The 20,299-nt window shown below is 41.6% G+C and overlaps 1 protein-coding gene and 1 pseudogene across 2 annotated transcripts in view; both read left to right on the forward strand.

Annotated features, from left to right (window-relative positions):
* dicer1 (dicer 1, ribonuclease III) overlaps positions 1-20,299 on the forward strand; it is a 141,695-nt gene that overhangs the window by 29,983 nt on the left and 91,413 nt on the right. For both annotated transcript variants that reach the window (XM_089005186.1, XM_089005187.1), the window contains 10 exons: positions 1,528-1,688; positions 1,804-1,972; positions 5,224-5,696; positions 5,874-6,006; positions 8,203-8,445; positions 14,194-14,348; positions 14,430-14,562; positions 14,640-14,715; positions 14,891-15,030; positions 18,052-18,231. In XM_089005186.1, the coding sequence (XP_088861312.1) occupies positions 1,528-1,688; positions 1,804-1,972; positions 5,224-5,696; positions 5,874-6,006; positions 8,203-8,445; positions 14,194-14,348; positions 14,430-14,562; positions 14,640-14,715; positions 14,891-15,030; positions 18,052-18,231 (1,863 nt within the window). The remainder of the gene's footprint in view (positions 1-1,527; positions 1,689-1,803; positions 1,973-5,223; positions 5,697-5,873; positions 6,007-8,202; positions 8,446-14,193; positions 14,349-14,429; positions 14,563-14,639; positions 14,716-14,890; positions 15,031-18,051; positions 18,232-20,299) is intronic.
* LOC148893988 (uncharacterized) lies at positions 10,357-12,345 on the forward strand (annotated as a pseudogene).

Raw genomic sequence — 20,299 nt, forward strand, 5'->3', positions numbered from 1 at the left:
AGGTTAGAAAGTGAAATGGTGAGAAAATGGATAGAAAATAATGTAATTTAGACTCATTTCAACTTTGAAAATTCAAAAGCAGAGTGTATCCCATCAATCAGGCTCCGCAAATAACCCGCATACGTCATCTGTACGTGATGCAAAAAGCTATCAACCCAGCTAAACAGATCACAATTGATGAATAACTAGATACAATTATCGCAGAGAATGCACCTACAAGGGATCATTCCTCAAGTTGGTGAAAGAAGGTTACGTTCCTCATCAAGTGTTTAATGCCGAGTAAACCGGACACTCCATTCCATCAAATCATTAACGACCATCACAAAGGTAAATAAAATGATTTTATTGTACCGTACAGTTTCTTTCTTTAATCATCATACTATAGCACATTTACTATACATAAAATAAGGTATATTTTGTGTAGTTTTAAGGCTTAGAAAATTAGAAAGTAGAAAATTATGTTTTATGTGTACCTGGGAACTGTCACGTTCCACCGGTGACAGTGGCAGCTGACGAGTTGGAACGTTAGTGATCGGGGAGGATCGCTATGCAGGTGAGAGAGGCATTTGTGCTGGCAGATGATTTATTAACAAAAAGCGCGGGTCCGAGACAACGCGGACCCGGAAAAAACTTTGTTGAACAAAAAGTGACAAAACAGCAAAGCTAGTGGGTGAGCGGGGGCAATCTGCCCAACCTCACTAGCTAGTAGAAAAATAAAAAGGCACACAATTGTGCAAAACAGCATATGATACAGGGCGTACAAACAGACGCGATCGTGGCTAATAAATACCTCCGGCGAAGCAACTCTCGTACCGAATAGCAGTTCAAGGCACAGGCGAAGCGCGAGGCGTAGTATCTTCCTACGCTGGGTGAGTGCCAGTGTCTGGTTTAAATGTCCAAAAGTCAGTGATGAGGGAATTGACAGCAGCTGGTGGACGTCGGGAGCGGAGGCCCTGCCCAGCTGTCAACTCGCTCGTGACAGGAACGCATTATTCTCATTTTAATGGTTTCCTATGGGAAAAATAATTTTTGGGATACACTTCGCCTTACACACTCTGTCTGGGAACCAATTAAGTTCGTAAGCCAAGGTCCGACTGTACATCTCAGTCCTCTGACATATTTTATTATGCTTAGTATACTTTTCACCCCCACACCGTCTTTCAAATTGCTGCTGTGGCCTTCAAATTGCCCCATTGTGGGACTATTAATGATTTTCTGATTCTGATGTTCCAGTGTGTGAAAAACTGGTAAAGCAATACAGGAAATATTTGTCCCGTAAGTGTCAACAAAAGCTTTTATACATAATATAAACATTTATTTTCTCACATTTAGATACTTAATTTCAACAGGAGCAGACAAAAAATGAACAACCATATTTTTCTACAATAACTTTGTCAGCAAAATACAAGAATTAGAAAATAAATCTGAAAGCTCAATATGGTCTCTGCACACAACAGGCCACTGTATATTAGTTTCTTTTCTTGATAATGATCTTTCTATTTTTTATTTTTCTGTCACTTTCTGCAGCTTTTCGATGGCAGTTTATGCAGACCCCGTATTCTCGGTCTCACAGCCTCCATTCTAAATGGAAAGTGTAACCCATCAGACCTTGAGCAGAAAATCCATAATTTGGAGCAAGTCCTGAAAAGCAGCGCGGAAACAGCCACTGACCTCGTAGTTCTTGACAGGTCCTGTAATGTAATTATATTTATAATGACTATATTGTGGAAACCAATATAATAATGTGGCATTAAATATTGAACATGAATACGTCAAATGTGTTTTCTCATCAATTTATTCCAGATATGCCTCTCAGCCAAGAGAAGTTGTGCTGGACTGTGGCCCCTATCTGGATCAAAGTGGACTCTCCTCTCGTCTCCAAGCGGAATTAAATGGAGCTCTTGAGTTCTTGAATGATTGTAACTTTTCTGTTGCCACAGAAGACAGGGGTCCAACAGTCATCCCCCGACAGGTCAGAATCATTGATTACGTTACCTTAAATTCACTTTCAAAGTGTCTCCTGCCATCGAGTATACTCTTTTCATGGCAGGGTGTAGAAGCTCTTATACACAGCATTAAAATAAATTGCATTGCAGTGAATTTGGAAAACCTACAAACCCAGTGAAGTTGGGATGTTGTATTCAACTTAAATAAAACAAAACATTTAGCTCAAGGACCACATTAGGGAAAGTCTGTTGTTCCAAATGGGATGTTCTGTAAAACAAGTTGTGTCAAGAGTACTCAATTTTTTTTCTATATTCAGAATCAGAATCAGAAAGACTTTAATAGTCCCACAATGGGGAAATTTGCAATCCACAGCAGCAATTTGAAAGAGGTTAGGATGGTGAAAAGATTAAAAAAAAACAAAGTATTGTAAGCATAATTAAAGTGTCTGAGGACTGAAATGTATAACTAAAATGTTTCATATAGAACTGTACATAATGCAAGTTATTACCATATTTGATATATGAAACTGTATTGAGTCAACATAAGGTGGCTATTTATAATACAAGAGTCAATGTTTTTTTTTCATTCATGTGTGATTATTAAGAAGCCTGACAGCATTCGGTAGGAATGAGCGCCAGTACCTCTCCTTCTTTCAGTGCGGGTGTAACGGTCTCATTCCAACTAGTCTGTTTTTTCTCTAATGAGTACGGTTTTCATCATCCCATTCCGGGTTATGGTTAATTAATGAAAATGATGGTTTCAAGTAAAAACATTCATCACACACGATCGCTAAGTGTCGTAATTAAATTTAGAACAGGTGATCGCTAAGTGCCAGCTGTTAGCTTCCTTTAGATGAATTGCACATGTGCGTGCTAAGGGTCATTCCTCAAATTGAGTGTCAACAGTTAGCATTGTTTTGAGCATTGTAATGTAATGGTCTCTGCCGGAGAAAAAAACAACAAAAAGTGTGAAATCCAAAAGAAAACTACAGTTTTCCACCGAAAAAAGAACTCAAAGTTTGGGTGCTTGTTATAAACGAGGCCTGGGGAAAAAAATTATCATATTTAATGCTTTATCCCTTCCATGAGGGGGCATCATTTCCATGGCTATCTCCATAGTTGCTGTTGTTCAGGTTCAGTTTCGATTCCCAGAAAGACCTGGATCACGCAGATTCCTTTTTTTTTAATTGTTGATGATGCATTTATAAATGTAATTTATATTTAATTAATTTAATTTGAAATAAATGTATTTTATCTTCTTAAATTTAAAGTTATTTTATTTATTGTATCGTATTTTACTTCAATGTAAATTTTAATTTAATGTCATTTAAATTAAGAGAATTTAATGTAATTGAATTTAAAAATAATCATTAGCGTTTTCCATCTTCTAGCTATCTATCTATTGGCTAGCTATCCAGCTAGCCAATAGATAGCTAGATAGTTTAGATATGTGGACAATACTTTTGTCATAATTAAAAAACAAGAAATTCAATCCCTCACAGATCACCTCAACTCGGTAGACATCATCATTATATTTACTCGTGAGGATATTAAGGAGAACCAACTAGCCTTCTTGGATTGTAAAGTAATTATAAAAGAGGACAGAGCGCTAAAAACAGAAGTCTTTAGGAAGGCTACGCACACTGACCAATACTTACTTTTTGATTCTAACCACCCTTTACAACACAAACTAGGAGTTATCAGAACCCTCCAGCATAGGGCTAAACTAATACCAACAATTGGAGGTAGCATTGGAGGTAGAGAAAAGGAGTCAAAACATATCAGGAGAGTACTCACTAACTGTGGGTACCCTCAGTGGTCATTCAACAAATGTCAGAAAGAAAGAATAGGGAATGAATCCAAAAATTTTCAAGATACAAAAATGAGAGGAGTACCTTACATTGCAGGAGTTTCTGAAAAACTACAGAGTCCTTTGGCAACACAAAATTCCTACTTATTTCAAGCCGATAAACACGTTAAGTCAAAAATTAGTGCATCCAAAAGATCGGCTGCCAAATGAAAAACAAGGTAATGTAGTTTATTCAATACATTGTAAGAATCAAAATTGTAAAGAGCACTACATTGGGGAGACTAAACAAATTCTCCAAAAAATACTTTATCAACATCGCAGGGATAATACTAGTAGGCTTCAATCGGCAGTACATTTGCACCTAAAAGCTAGCAACCACTCATTTGACGACAATGAGGTTAAAATCTTAGCGAAAGAACATAGATGGTTTGAAAGGGGAGTAAAAGAAGTGATTCTCATAAAACAACTAAATCCTTCATTAAACCGGTCTGGTGGGGTGAGGTTCAATTTGGATCGTTCATACAATAGCCTGCTTAGGGAACACAGGTTAGGCAACATTCGTAATGCTGATGAGGTGATACCGGTGGGAGTGGGGAAAACAGGCCAGTCGTTAGTCAGGAATGTAGGCACAATCAGTGGGCCCACAGGGAGTGGTCTTCTGCTCCCCCCAACCTGAGAGTAGGGACCTATCATAGCTGTGTCCGGCGCCGCCATGTCTGGACACCAGGGATATATAAATAGGGCCGATACGACCAGTAAATCTTTAGTTCACTGATGAAGCCTCTTGGATAGGAGGCGAAACGTCCGGCACCTTCAAAAAAAGTAGATGACGGCTGAAGAAACCTTCTCATCTAGCTAGCCAATAGACAGCTATTTGTCTTGTTCTGGGACTCTGAAGTGACCTTGAGACTTGTAAATGAAATTATTATTATTAGGATTGTGATTATGATTATTTTTATAATTAGCTGTCTCTTAGCTAGCTAGGTTTCTATCCATTTGAGTTAACGCTGGCGCGTGTTGCTACCGCTGCTCACCCACAGAAAATCTTAACCTGTGACTGTAAAGTGACCTTGAGAGTTATGAAAGGCGCTTATAAATGAAATGTATGATTATTATTATTATTATTTCTTTAGCTACGCTTCATTTGCTTTCCTCGCCTCGCCCACACTGAAATGTGAGTTTTGCACAATTACCAATTTCGATTCAGTGTTGTTCATATTTTAATTGATATATTGATAGCCGAGAAAAAGTGAAACACAATTTTATACCGATTTTTAATTGGAAATACACTCGAATAAATGCGATAAAATGTCAATCTTCCCCCCCCTCTTACACTGCTTATGGTATGGTAATTTTTTTCTCAAAAAAGTCTCAAACATTGGTTTGTCTAATTATTTATTCATTAAATATTTGCTGATTATATATAACAAATCTAATCATTTTTAACATCCTCTTTGTCTTGTTCAGGTCTTAAGTGACTGCAAGGCTGTGCTGCAAGTGCTGGGGCCCTGGTGTGCAGACAAAGCAGCAGGCATCATGGTGCGTGAGCTCCAGAAGTCTATCAAGCATGAGCTGGGGGAGCTTAACCGCAAGTTTATGCTCTTCACCGACACCATTCTCAGAAAAGTACATGCCCTCTGTGAAGAACATTTCTCTCCTGCCTCCTTGGATCTCAAGTTTGTTACACCAAAGGTTCTTCGTCTGTTGGAAATCCTGCATGAATACAAGCCCTTTGAGCGCCAGCAGTTTGAGAGCGTAGAGTGGTACAACAACCGCAATCAAGACAACTATGTTTCTTGGAGTGATTCTGAAGAGGAAGATGAGGATGACGAGGTGGAGACGAAAGACAGGGGTGAAGCCAACTTTCCTTCGCCATTCACCAATATTCTATGTGGAATTATCTTTGTCGAGAGACGTTACACTGCAGTTGTCCTCAATCGGTAGGTTTGGTGGAAGAGGTACCATGCTTTCAATGCACTTGATCAATAAAGATTACATATTCTAATTTGATTGCTTTTTTCTGTATGTTTGTTCAACTCATTGATTGTAAGTACAGTGTTGTAGCACAGACACAATTCCTTTAGTATTTTCTGTGACATTTTGCCTTTCCGTTTCAGTCTTATCAAAGAGGCCGGAAAACAGGACCCAGAGTTGGCTTACATCAGCAACAACTTTATTACTGGCCATAGCATTGGCAAAAACCAGCCAAGGAACAAGCAGATGGAAGTGGAATTCAGGAAGCAAGAGGAGGTATAAAAACTCTGTAATCACAAAAATATTCAGAAAATTTAAATGTCTCCCATAGTAGCTGAATGTGACACCTGGGCCAATATCACAAACCTAGCTAGCTGAGATCAATTTCATAAATAAATAACACTGAGATAGTGAAAGGACAACTGACGCCTCTGGACAAGTTCTGTCCGTAATTTGTAAAATCACTTCAAATGACTTCTACTAAGCATATTTTGCAAAGATTCCACGGCATGTAGCTATATTTTACATTTTAAGACTCATGCTGAAGATTCAGGAAGTCTTGTTTTCGAGTTGATTACGTGACGTCACGTCTGGAACGCCCCTGACCGAGAAAGCGACACACAATGCATTTTGGGTACTTTGTTTGGTCTGAAAATTTCGTGTTGATCCGTTCTGATGGCGAAATTAGAAGCAAAACACATAAATAACGCAATGGTGAATTGTGTGTTGCACCTAAACTACTACAGTAAAGTCTCGTTATATCGATATTCAAGGGAGTCCGAAAAAGTATCTATATAACCGGGACTATCGATATATCCGACCCTGTTTGCATGTAATTTTCTCCGTGCGTGCATAGAAATAGTATCGATATAACCGGGACTATCGATATATCCGATATCGATATAACGAGACTTTACTGTATTTGATACTATTTGACACAAATTCCAAGCAGACAAATCAGCCCATTTCCAACAGAGCTTGGGCACCATCTTGTGCACTTTCTGGGACGCTACATTGGAGTCTTGACGGCTCGAATTGATACGGGAGGACTTCTTTAATCGATTGCAAACATTTATGCTTTCCTCTTCAGAACTATTTGAATCATATTCACAACTTGATGAGTAATAAGAAAGCATCTTCTCCGAATCTGAAGCCATTGTTTTGATTCTAGAGCAAGGCAAGGGAACAAGGGGGCGGGACCTTCTGAAACTCGGCATCTCCGAGGTCATTTTGAAGTAGTTTTCGGACATTTGAACTCATTTTTATTGGTGTTTTGCATTTGACTAAAAATATCAGCCTGCGTGTTTTGGGTATTTTAGATGCTATAAAACGTTTTTCTGATGTCAGTTAGGAAACAAAAAATGGCATAGTTGTCCTTTAAAATACATTTCATAACATGACATATAGTACATTACACATATTTACATATATCATATATATCTCAATACATATATCAATATGCTTTTCTTATGTTCTTATATTTGCTCTATGTACAGTTTGTGTTTTTTCTCTTCTCCCTCCCCCTTTCAATTGCTGCTGTGGACTGCAAATTTCCCCATTGTGGGACTATTGAAGGCTTTCTTATTCTGATAAACAATGTGTGCTTGTGTGTGTACTTGCGCATGTGTGTGGGCGTGCAACAGTCATTTTTGTTTTTTTATTACGTAGCCAATGTATCACACTCACTGCTCGTTCGTTTTGCAATGACGGGATAATCGTCACCTTCTCTGATCATTGCTGCACTGTTATTGTTATGGACCAGAGTATGTGTGCAAGTACTCTCAATTCCGTTATTAGCTGCATAGCATCATTGCATCGCATCATGTGATTTCAGCCTGACTGTCCATTGCTAAACTGCTTGACCAATTAAAAAAAAAAAAATAATACGCCCAGCCAGGGATTCTTGAATATTTTGGTTTCCAGATCGTTACCACGTAGGCTTAGTCATGCTGATGAGGTTATAATGCGAATGGGGCAAACAGGCCGGTTGTAGACCATATAATAAGTCAGGACAAAAGATCAGTGTAGACTCAGGTAATAGTCCTCTGCTCCCCCCAACCTTAGAGCAGGGACCTATCAAAGCAGAGGTCTGGCACCGCTACCTTTGGACATTAGGGATATATACAGAGCCAGGCTACCAGCAAAAAAATACATAAATAAAAGTTTGCTGACGCAGCCTCTTGGATGAGAAGCGAATCGTCCGACACATTTAAAGAAGTACAGATGACGGCAGAAGAAACCTTCTCAACCTGTATATTACCTATATTTTTTTACAATAAGGACATGACCGTCAATATAGGATTAAAAAAATGCAATTTGTACTTTTTAACCCATTAGGAACTTTCAGCCAGTCTAGGGTTCCTTTGGGTTTCTTGTTTTGATCACCTGTATCGTTCAAAATTGTTGTTTGTTTGCACATTATCCATCCATATTTACCCACTGAATTAACTGACTTTCATCTTTCTCCTCTAGGTTCTCCGCAAATTCCGAGCTCATGAGACCAACCTCCTAATTGCAACTAGTATTGTAGAGGAAGGTGTGGACATTCCAAAGTGTAACTTAGTGGTGCGGTTTGACTTGCCAACTGAATACAGATCCTATGTCCAGTCCAAAGGCAGAGCTCGAGCTCCTGTCTCCAACTATGTTATGTTGGCTGATAGTGACAAAACCAAATGCTTTGAAAATGACCTCGGTACCTACAAGGCAATAGAAAAGGTCAGATCTCTCTCTATCTCTCGAGCCCTCGATCTCTCTCAGTCCCGCCCCCCCCCCCCTCTCTCTGTCTCTCATACATACTGTGCATAGTATGTATACTGTACAGCAGATTATGAAGTTAATATACTGTATTTTCCCATGTATAAGGCGCACGGGGACTATAAGGCACACCTTCAATGAATGAAATGTTTTACAAAGTTTCCCATATATAATGCACACCACATTATAAGGCGGTACCGTAGAGGCTGGGCTTATGCTTTAGATACAATGTCCCAGTATGGACCACACACTACTTCTATCGGGGGAAATGGAATCGGTGGCTCCTGACAATAGTTGGGAGACCTGTTGTGGCTCAATATTACTTCACATATATTAAGGCTTTTGGGTTCACCTTATACACCGGAAAATAGGGTAACTAAATCTGTGGTATTGCAGCTTCCAACATAGCCAACTTTTCATGTTTCATGTAATGTAAGCAAGACAAGTGTAGTGCACTTCTGAGACACTGAAATGATCGGAATTGATAAATAAAATATACCTAGATAATATTAAAAGTAAAAATGAAGAGCAATTTCCCCTCACTATATTATCACAAATTTTAAAGTGCCAAGTGTATAATGTTATACTCTCTTGTATGATGACCTGCTTGTATGGTGTAACACTTTCTGGTTTCAAAAAACAGCGACATATGTTATATGGGGTCTTGGCGGCAAAACTATAATAATCATCAGTGTTGTCAGGCAATCAAAAAATGCGTGTGATCAATTAATTGGTGCCTGATATCAATTAAATCTGTTTTTCCCTTCATCTCAAAATTACCTAAAAAATCCCATTATTATTATTGTGGAAGATCAAAAGATAAAAGGTAAAGATAAAATTAAGATAACGTATTTAGTTTTATTTTATTTTATCTTTTCAGTAAACTTGGACAGACAGTCCTGGCCATATACTTTCTGCTGTATCTGTGACGAGTCAAAATCCTACGTATAACATTTAGTTTTGACCACAAGGAGGAATATCATTGTTTTGTTTGTTTGTTTTTGAGTGCCCTGTGATTGGCTGGTGACCGCTTCAGGTTGTCCCCCACTTCCTGCCCCAAGACAAATGCGATAGGCTCCAGCAACCTCCGCGACTCTCGTGGGATAAAGCGGTCATGACAATGAATGAACATTTGTTTTTGTAAATCTCCAAAGATTGACAAAATAAAAGCTCAGGTCCTTGGAATGTGGTTTGGTTGACTTGTGAAATACAGTAAGAACACATTTCTAAATGAATTAAATTAAAAACATTCACAATTTCAGTCAGCCACACAGTTATCCTGTCATATCAAGCGGGAGTTGCTTGACTCCGCGCAACTCCGGCCTTCCTCATTCTCTCCAGGCTCTGGAAGTTACGTTGTTGTGAATCAATCGTTAGTGTAATATAGTACAAGTTTAATACTTTCTTTTTAGATGGTTCAGGAATTTCTGTTTGACTCTCCATTTGACTCTCCTCCTCTCTTCCTCTTCCTTCCGGGCCCGATTTAAAAGACCAACAAGGCAGGTTGTCATTTGTTCACCCCTTTATGTGATACTTGCCTCAAGAGAGAAAACTCACCAAAAACTTGCTTGGTCTTTGGTTAAAGAACATGAATTTGAAGTACAGTTATAACTAGTGCTGGGAAAGAAAGCGAGAAGGAGGTAAAGATCCCTTGCGCTCATGTCTACCTCATCAAATGACGAGAGACAATAAGACAGGGTGACATATGCCGGCTCAGAAACTGAAATATACTGGAAAGGCATGTAGGAGAAAGAGGGCGCACATAACAGCAGGGCAAAATGGCTGGTGATTCTGAAAGAGGATCACGGCAACTTTCTCGAACAAAATGCAGTTACCATAACAGTGGCAGACATACAGGAAAGAGTCTCAGTTATGAAAAACTGGACCCCACCAGGCCCAGATATGGTCCACACCTACTGGCTGAAGAAACTCGCAACACTCCATGAGCGCCTCGCAGCAGAAATGAACCAGTTGCTGACAGATGTGACTCAGCCAAGTTCGTTAACCTCAGGCCGAATGATCCTGATTATGAAGGACCCCTCAAAGAGTGCAGTTTCATCCAACTATCGGCCAATAACCGGTCTCTCCACAACAAGGAAGATAATGTCAAGCATCATTGCGGCGAAGATATGTGGACATGTGGATCAATACATGAGTGAAGCACACAAGGGCATTGGCATAGATTCCAGATTGACAGAACAGTCGCACAAGACTGCAGGTCGCGGCATGCCAACCTATTCACAGCCTGGATTGATTACAATATAGCCTATGACTCAATACCACATACTGAATACTCTGAGTTGTATCAGGTGAACTGCATGAACGCTGGACCCGAAGAGCCTTTGATGCAAACTCGATTAAGATGTGGAAAACCACACTTGAAGCCAATGGGAAGGCACTGAACAGTCACCTCCTCTACATCCACCCATCCATCTATTATCTGCCGCTTACCCGAGGTCAGGTCGCCAGAGCAGCAGCTTAGCAGCTTCAATAGGGATCCTTCTTCCTTCTCCCCAGCCACTTTTTCCAGCTCTTCCTGGCGGGTGGTGAGGCTTTCCTAGGACAGCTGGGTGACATAGTCTCTCCAGCGTGTCCTACGTCCTCCCCGGGGTCTTCTGCCAGTGGGGCGTGCCCGAAACACTTCACCAGGGAGGTGTCCAGGAGGCATCCTAATCAGATGCCTGAATCACCTCATCTGGTTCCTCTCAATGTGAGGGTGAAGCGTCTCAACTCTGAGACCCTCTCGGATGACCGCACTTCTCACCTTATCTCGAACAGTGAGCCCGGACACCCTATGGAGAAAGGGTCTTGTTCTTTCGGTCACGACCCATCACTTTTCACCATAGCTGAGGGTTGGGACGTAGATCGACCGGTAAATTGAGAACTTCACCTTTTGGCTCTGCTCCTTCTTCACCACAACAGATCGGTACAAAGTCCGCATCACAGCAGATGCCGCACCGATCCGCCTGTCGATCTCTCGTTTCTTCCTACCCTCATTCATGAACAAGAGTCACAGATACTTAAACTCCTTCACTTGGGGCACGATCTCCTCCCTGACCCGGAAAGGGCACTCCACCGTTTTCCGACTGAGAACCATTGTCTCAGTTTTGGAGGTGCTGATTCTCCTTCCAACCGCTTCAAATTCGGCTGTAAAACGCTTCCGTATGATTTGGAGAGCCCCGCTTGAAGGCCCCAACAGTACCACATCATCTGCAAAAAGCAGATATGCTATACTGAGGCCACCAAAACAAAGCCCGTCAACGCTTCCGTTGTGCGTAGAAATTCTGTCCAAAAAGATTATAAACAGAATCGTGACAAAGGGCGGTCTTGGCGGAGCCCAACCCTTACTGAAAATGATTCCGACTTACTGCCAGCAATGCGAACCAAACTCTGACATCGGTCGTATAAGGACCGAACGGCCCGTTTCAGGGGTTCCTGTTCCCCATGCTCCCGAAGCACCCTCTGCAGATGTCGACAAGTGACATCTGCTACTGGTTGGCAGAAGAGTCACACAATCCTGCAGTTCCCGAGAGACCAACCTGTGCACAGCCTGTATTGATTACAAGAAAGCCTATGACTCAATGCCATACACACGAATGACTAAATGCTTGACGTTGTATAAGGTTAACAGGACCCTAAGAGCCTTCGTTGCTAACTGGATGTGGGAAACCTCACTTAAAGCCAATGGCAAGCCAAACCCAAGTGTCTTATCAAATCTGGCACATATTCCCACTGCTTTTCTGAATAGGACTGAACCCCTTCAGCCAAGTAATCCCCAAGACAGGCTATGGATACCACCTCAAAAATGGAGCTATGATCAGTCACCTCCTCTACATGGATGACATAAAGCTATATGCTTAGAGCGAAAGGGACATCGACTCCCTGATCCACACAACCACAATGTTCAGCAATGACATACGGATGTCATTTGGGCTGGAGAAATGTAGTCGGATGGTGACTAAGAGGGGCGATGTAGTCCACACTGAAGGGGTATCACTCCCTGAAGGAACATTAGCAGACATTGAAAACAAGGAAGGAGGCCGGGGACTACTGAGTATGTTTGCCACTATCCAGGATGAATCATCCAAGCTCCATGAATACATCAAGGCAAATGCTCTAATCGATGACATGCTTGGAGAATTTCTCAGACAATGGGGAACGGAGCATGAGGTCCTGGACAGGGGTCCATCATGTGAGGACAAACCATTACATGGATGTACCACCAGACCACAACTGAAATGCCTGATCTCAAGAAGTCCTCTATCAGTGACTCGAGAGGGCAGCCCGAAAGGATAGCCCAGGGTCACTGGCTGTTCACGATCAGGCCCTGAGCACCAGAGCCGTGGTGGCCCAGATAAAGCGCACGAGACAAGACCCAAGGTGTAGGTTGTGCGAAGATGTACCTGAGACAATCCAACACATAACTGCTGAGTGTATGATGCTGCCAGGGGTCGCCTACATGCTGCGCCATAACTCGGTGGTTGGCATACTCTACAGAAACATTTGTGTGGAATATGGACTGGAAACACCAATGTCAAAATGGGAAACACCCCCAAACGCGGTAAGAAAATAACAGAGCAAAGATCGTGTCAAACTTCCAGATAGAGACTGATAATACAATACATATTGAAATGAATGAAATGTAAATTTCTCCACTGCGAGACTAATAAAGGCAAATCCAATCCAATCCAATCCAATATTGATTTACAGTATATAGCACTTTAACAACAGCTGAAGCTGCAACAAAGTGCTTAACATGAAGAGATATCATATACAGGAAATAAAGCAGTCACAAAGTTAGCGGAAAGCACCAGGGAGTGAAACCAAGATCAAGTCAGAAGATGGTACAAGATGGACTAGATGTTCTTGGTGAACCAACCACATTTCATGATCATAGATTTTGTGCAGAGGAAAGCCGTTGTGGTGGGTGTAGTGGTTCCAACTCATGGAACCATCAGAATGAAGGAACACGAGAAACTAGAAAAATACCAAGGGCTCAGAGAGGAGCTGGAGAGACGCTGGATAGTAAAGGCGTTCGTCATGCCTGTGATGGTCGGAGCACTCGGGGTCGTGACACCAAAATTTGATGAGTCGTTGCAACAGATCCCGGGAACAACACTGGACATAAAAGCACAGTGCTGGTAACTGCAAGGATACTGCACAGAACCTTCAAGCTTCTTGGCCTTTACCAGAGGCGAGGACGCTCGAGGTCTGTCACAGGATTTTTATAGTTCTTTCATCTCATCAATGAATGGCCAAGCGGGACAGCAGTACCTCACTTGCCTACTCTGACAGCAAATCTCATACCGAGTACAACGTTTGGCCGCGCAAAACAGCGATGAAGCTACACCTCGAGAAAGGGGAGACTTTCAGTTTTTGCTTTATCATGTCTCTCCCTCTCGACTGAAGTCTTTCAGGTCTTTTATTATTTCTCATTTTATTTATGGTTTTATTGTTCTGGTGTTTCTTGTTCTTTTAATTGTATCCTTGGGTGATTTGAAAGGTGCTTGTAAATTAAATGTATGATGATGATTATTATTATTATTATTATTATTATTATTATTATTATTATTTCCGTAACCAAATCTTAATTACAAAAAGAATCACATCACACACATGAAATGAACAATTAAAAAAGAAAACAATATTACATACAAAAGAAGTAATTAAAAAAAGTTGGACTCAAATGATGATATTTCTTCCAAGCAGATCTTGAGGAACAAATGCTCAAAATCTGGTGAGGTTCGTGAGTTTGAAGAAGAGCAGGCATTGGATGATGACAACATCCTTCCTCCATATGTGCTGCAATCAGAGGATGGAGGTCCCCGGGTCACCATCAATACGGCCATTGGTCACATTAACAGGTAGTGGTTGCATTGTTTCCAAAATCGAACCAATGCACATACCCATTTTTTAAAATAAACCATTCTGTTGAAATGGTTCAGGTATTGTGCTCGCCTGCCCAGTGACCCCTTCACTCACCTGGCACCCAAGTGTAAAACAGTTGAAACGCAGGATGGAAAATTCCAGTCTTCACTTGCTTTACCCATCAACTCCCCTCTGAGAGTGCCTGTGCAGGTATGGAATAAACTATAACATCTCCCAACCAGTGTTGTGGCAAGCACATGCATTTTTCAGACATTCTATCGTTACAGGGTCCAAAAATGAATTGTGCCAGATTGGCAGAGAAAGCAGTTGCACTACTTTGTTGTGAGAAACTCCATCAAATAGGTACAGTATGGACTTCCATATAGGAGGGAATAACAAGTGTAGCGCTTATTTCCTCCTATATTTTGTTCTTTACTTATTGTTTTCCCTTTTCCTTTCATAACTTTGCTGCTGTGCATTGGGAATTTCTCCAATGTGAGAGAAATAAAGGTTCATCTCATTTTACCGTCTTTCCAAGGTGAGCTTGATGATCATTTGCTGCCAGTCGGGAAGGAAACCGTAAAATATGAGGAGGAGCTGGACCTTCACGATGAAGAAGAAACCAGCGTTCCTGGCCGACCAGGCTCGACAAAGAGACGACAATGCTACCCAAAAGCTGTGAGCGAATTAGTCAGATGAACTCGGGTTTGAAAATAAATCATTATCCACATGTATCCCGATAATCACTTGATCGATATCAATAGAAATGTTTGTTAGGAAAAAAATAAATAGGAAAGCAAACCTAAATCCTTTCAACAATCAGAGAGAGGCCACGGTGTGATTTATGCCGCAATTACAAGCATAAAAGATGACTTTTGGAAGAAAAAAGTGATTCATTTGTCCGTGGAACCGTTGAGGTGCGGGAACTCACTATAGGGTGACATATGAATACTCACTGAATGCATAGCTTAACTTACTTCCAGAAAAGGGTGAAGGTGCAGTGGATCCAAGAGCGATCAGGGAACAGGATAATCATAGGGTAACATAGTCTGTGGAGAAAACAAAGAAGCCAGCTTGCAAGCTGGGAAAAAAACAAGCGACAATAAAAAGTTATTCATCAAACATCAAAAAAGGACAACCATGTGCATAGAAGAGGCCGAGCTGCAGTTGCGGGAGCACACTCTGGCCCATCCTGATAATTAGAGGAAGAAAAGTCTCCAGAAGTGGACGCCCAAAGTAAATGAGGAGTCATAATACAAGGAGGACCTTGTGACAGCACATCGCACATAGTGTAGAATAAAAAAGATGTCCCAATTTATTCCCGGTGTTATGGCTCTATTGCTTTCATCCCACGTCTTTCAACTCGATTTTGCTTGGCAGGAAAATCAAGATGCATCAGTTTTCATGCTAAGCAAACCATGTGCGCTCTCCAAAAGGGGGGACTCTCGTCCAAAATCGCAACCCCAGATTGGGAAAAGCTATGATGGAAAAGACAGAAGGAAATCAAAACATGGATTGCACAACATTTCTTGAACTTCGCCCCCCCCCCCCCCCAAAAAAAATATATATATATATATATATATATATATATATATATATATATATATATATATATATATATATATATATATACAGTAAAGTCTCGTTATATCGATATCGGATATATCGATAGTCCCGGTTATATCGATACTATTTCTATGCACGCACGGAGAAAATTACATGCAAACAGGGTCGGATATATCGATAGTCCCGGTTATATCGATATTTTTCGGACTCCCTTGAATATCGATATAACGAGACTTTACTGTATATATATATATATATATACAGTGGTACCTCGGTTCTCGACCATAATTCGTTCCAGGACCCTGTTCGAAAAGCGATTTTTTTTCGAACACCGAAACCACCTCTTTGCTACTGTCACTTGCGAGTTGTCAGCGGGGGAGAGGGGGGGGGGCTCTCCCGGCCGTTCTCCACCTGCTGTCAATTCTCTAATCACGGACACAGGGCATTTATACGGTTCGCGATCACCTCGCCAATGCCGATCTGAGGTATTTTCCCTGCGTCCCGTAAATTTATGTCATCTTCCGGGATTGCGTCATTTTGCACCCTCGTGTGCCATTTGCTTTTTGGCGTAGTAAGCGGGTAACAAATCGCTACGAGCCACGTTGACTCCACTTTCTCAGCGGGTTTCAAAACTCTGAAGTACACTTTTGAGTCAGGGTGTTGTCGTACGCACTCACGCGTCGTATTGGCGTTCGAACACCGACTGATGTTCGAACACCGAAGCAAGAATATCTCCAATATTTTGTTCGAACACCGATTTGTTCGAACAGTGAGGCGTTCGAGAACCGAGGTACCACTGTGTGTATATATATATATATATATATATATATATATATATATATATATATATATATATATATATATATATATATATATATATATATATCCTGCGAGGAGAAGCTGTTTAAATGTCTGCTGGATTTGGTGCGCATGGATCGGTGGCGCCCGCATGAGGGGAGTAGCTGGAAAAGGTGGTGGGCAGGGGTGTGGAGGGTCCAGTAGGATTTTCCGCGCGCTTGTTTGGGCAACAACTCAAGGCTGCTGCTCTGAAGGCCTGACAAAGCACCAAGGAGGAGGAAACCCAGTGTTTGGTGTTGTCCATGTGTTTCAGACTTCAAGCAATGATTTCCTCAAAGGGTTTTTGATAGAGTGCTTATGCACATTAGTAAACATATTACGTTATTTCATGCTTTGATTAGTAAACATATTACAGTAAAGTCTCGTTATATCGATATCGGATATATCGATAGTCCCGGTTATATCGATACTATTTCTATGCACGCACGGAGAAAATTACATGCAAACGGGGTCGGATATATCGATAGTACCGGTTATATCGATATTTTTTCGGACTCCCTTGAGTATCGATATAACGAGACTTTACTGTATGTTATTCCATGTTTAGCTTAGTACACATTATGTTATTGCATGTTTAATTTAGACTACATGGAATAATAAAGATATTAGTTGAATAGTTTTGAAAGCAGGATGTAACGAGTATCAAGTTTCAGTCTATGTTCTCCCAACACTGCTGTGGACGTTCAAGACTAGTCCGAGCGGGAGGTCCTGTCTCTCTTTCTTTGTGCTCTTTGTTCTGTGTGCTCCTGCCTTCGCTTCCTGCTCCAACGAGAGATGTTCTCTCTTTTTTGTCTAACTAGAATAAAGTAGGTAAAGTAGTTTGATAATATTTTTATCACAGAACTTCGTTGAACACAGAACCAGATGAGAAACAAGAATTTGAACTGAACAGATTTGCAACAAATATTGACAACAGACCTTTTTGGTTCGATTACGCTTCATTATCCAATTACTTATAAGTCTCCAAAAAGTTTTGTGTTTGGAAAAAAACATGCAGTTCCTTCATATTCAGTTGGATGTTGTTGTTTAACACTTGAATTAAACATAACAGTGTGTACTTCAATCCTCGTCAAGATATTTCATTTCAGGTTCAATGCGGTTCAATATTGAGCCCAACTTTTGAAAATCGTGTTCCTGGCCAAATATTTGCAGGCCTAACTGTAAATGTTTCAGTGAAATGTATTAGTGTTTCACTAGCTTGTGAGCTGAAGTGGTGATTGCTACATTATTTGTAGTCAAATTGTACATTTGCTGTCCATTTTTTATGTTCTTTAGATACCAGAGTGTCTGCAGGACAGTTTTGCCCTCCCCCAGCACACTTACTACCTGTATGTCATTGGGATGGTTCTCACCACGCCACTCCCGGATGAGCTCAACTTCCGCCGAAGGAAACTTTACCCACCAGAGGACAGCCCCCGGTGTTTCGGCATCCTGACAGCTAAACCCATACCGCAAGTAATAGAATTTAATGTCTCTCCACTTTCATCTCAGTTGTTTTTGTTCAAATGTTCCATGTTGGGGTCGTTGTAAAAACAAAAAATCAGTAATTGGATATTTTATTAACATATTTTTTTCCCACACATTTTTATTGAAACGGACCAATCTAGAACAATATAAAATAGCACAGCAGACTACCAAATCAGGTCCCTTTTTTGGTTGGACTTTGATAAAGTCAGACACAACATCTCAAGAAGTGAGAGGGTTGTAATTGGTGGAGACTTCAATGGACATGTTGGTGCAGGAAAAAAATGATGAGGAGGTGTCAGAGATATGACAGTCAGACACCGTGGACAGAGACTCAGAACCAGAAAGATTGTCCTCACTGCCGGCAGGAGACGCAGTCATCGATGACATACGTCTGAATTCTGCGCCTCTCTGCCAAGCTATTTATTGAGAGTATATGTAAATTAAAGTGATACATAAGTAAAACATAGTTTTCTTGATTATAATGCCACACCTCTGGACGCTCCAAGGACCAACAGCTGCAAGCAGTAAAACATAGACATTTGAATTGGTTGTCTTTTCCATGAACTGATAAATTTGTAATCTGGCGCTTGTGCGGGATGTTTAAGCCGTAAATAACTGGTGAAAAAGGAGTATCTCAAGCCCTAAATTCTGTGCAAGGCCGGACCTTCTAGATGGAGACGACAGTTCACCTTGCCGTGTCTGTTTCACTCAGATTTACTGTGGCCATCTGCGCTTTGACTGTGGGCCAATTGTTTAGTTGGTCAGCAAAGCACGGCACATTTAAACATGATAAATTCTTATTCTCCATCAGGAGGTGATTGGCAGGTTTGGACTCCAGATGAGGAACGCTGAAGGACAGATGGTGGTTGACTTTGCTAAGAGAATGGAAATGGCTATTGTGAATACTTTCTTTCAGAAGAGACAGGAACATAGGGTGACCTATAAGAGTGGAGGCAGAAGTACACAGGTAGGTTTCAGCGCACAAATTCCATCTGCATGGAAGCGGCAGTTGCAAAGAAACACTTTCGGTGGGTTGGACACACCATCCGCATGCCTGATCACCGCCTGCCCTGCCAAGTCCTCTATGGACAGCTGAAAGACTCAAAGCGTTCTGCAGGGGGGCAAAAGCGACGCCTCAAGGACTACACCAGGGACCTTCTCAAACGAGACAACATCAACACCACGCAGCTCGAAACTTTGGCCTCCAACCGACAAACCTGGCAGACCACTTGTGCCCGGATAGTCTCTGAAATACATCAAATCCACCAAGACAGACAATTCGAGAGACACATTCAACAGCACCAGCGTGCGGCTGGTGCCCACCGGCCTCCCATGTTCCATCTGCGGACGTGTCTGCGGCTTAAGGATTGGGCTCTATGCCCATGAGAAGTGGCACCAGCGACACCGTTGCCAACCCCCCCCTCCCCCCAAACATCCCCTCCCTTGGAGCAAGCGTCATCATCACCTATGATGGAAAGCTAGAAATGAAACACAGGTAGACTTCATTTTGTGTCAACGGTGCCATCTGAAGGAAATCAGTGACTACAAAGTAATGGTTTGTGACAGTGTAGCCAGACAGTACAGGTTGGTGGTGTGTCGGATGGCAGAAGTGAGGTCAAAATGGTGGAAGTTGAAAAAAGAAGAGTGTTGCATGACCTTTCGGAAGGAGTTAAGACGAGCACTGGGTGGGCAAGACGTCCTTCCAGATGACTGGCAAACTACAGCGGACATAATCAGAGACACAGGTCGGAAAGTACTTGGTGTATCGAGTGGAAGAAAGGTAGATAAGGAGACTTGGTGGTGGAATGGGGAGGTGCAGGAGTGTGTACAGAGAAAGAGGTTAGCAAAGAATAAATGGGACACTGAGAGGACGGACGAGAGTAGACAGCAGTACAAGGAGATGCAGCGCGCGGTTAAAGTCAAGATGGCAAAGGCCAAACAAGAGGCCTATGATGACGTGCATGCTAGGTTGGACAGCAACGAAGGCGAGTCTGATCTTTACAGGCTGGCGAGACAGAGAGACAAAAATGGTAAGGACCTGCAGCAGGTTAGCGTG

This window comes from Hippocampus bargibanti, linkage group LG09 (genome assembly GCF_051943395.1).
Source record: "Hippocampus bargibanti isolate YZ-2025 linkage group LG09, ASM5194339v1, whole genome shotgun sequence".
NCBI lineage: Eukaryota > Metazoa > Chordata > Actinopteri > Syngnathiformes > Syngnathidae > Hippocampus > Hippocampus bargibanti.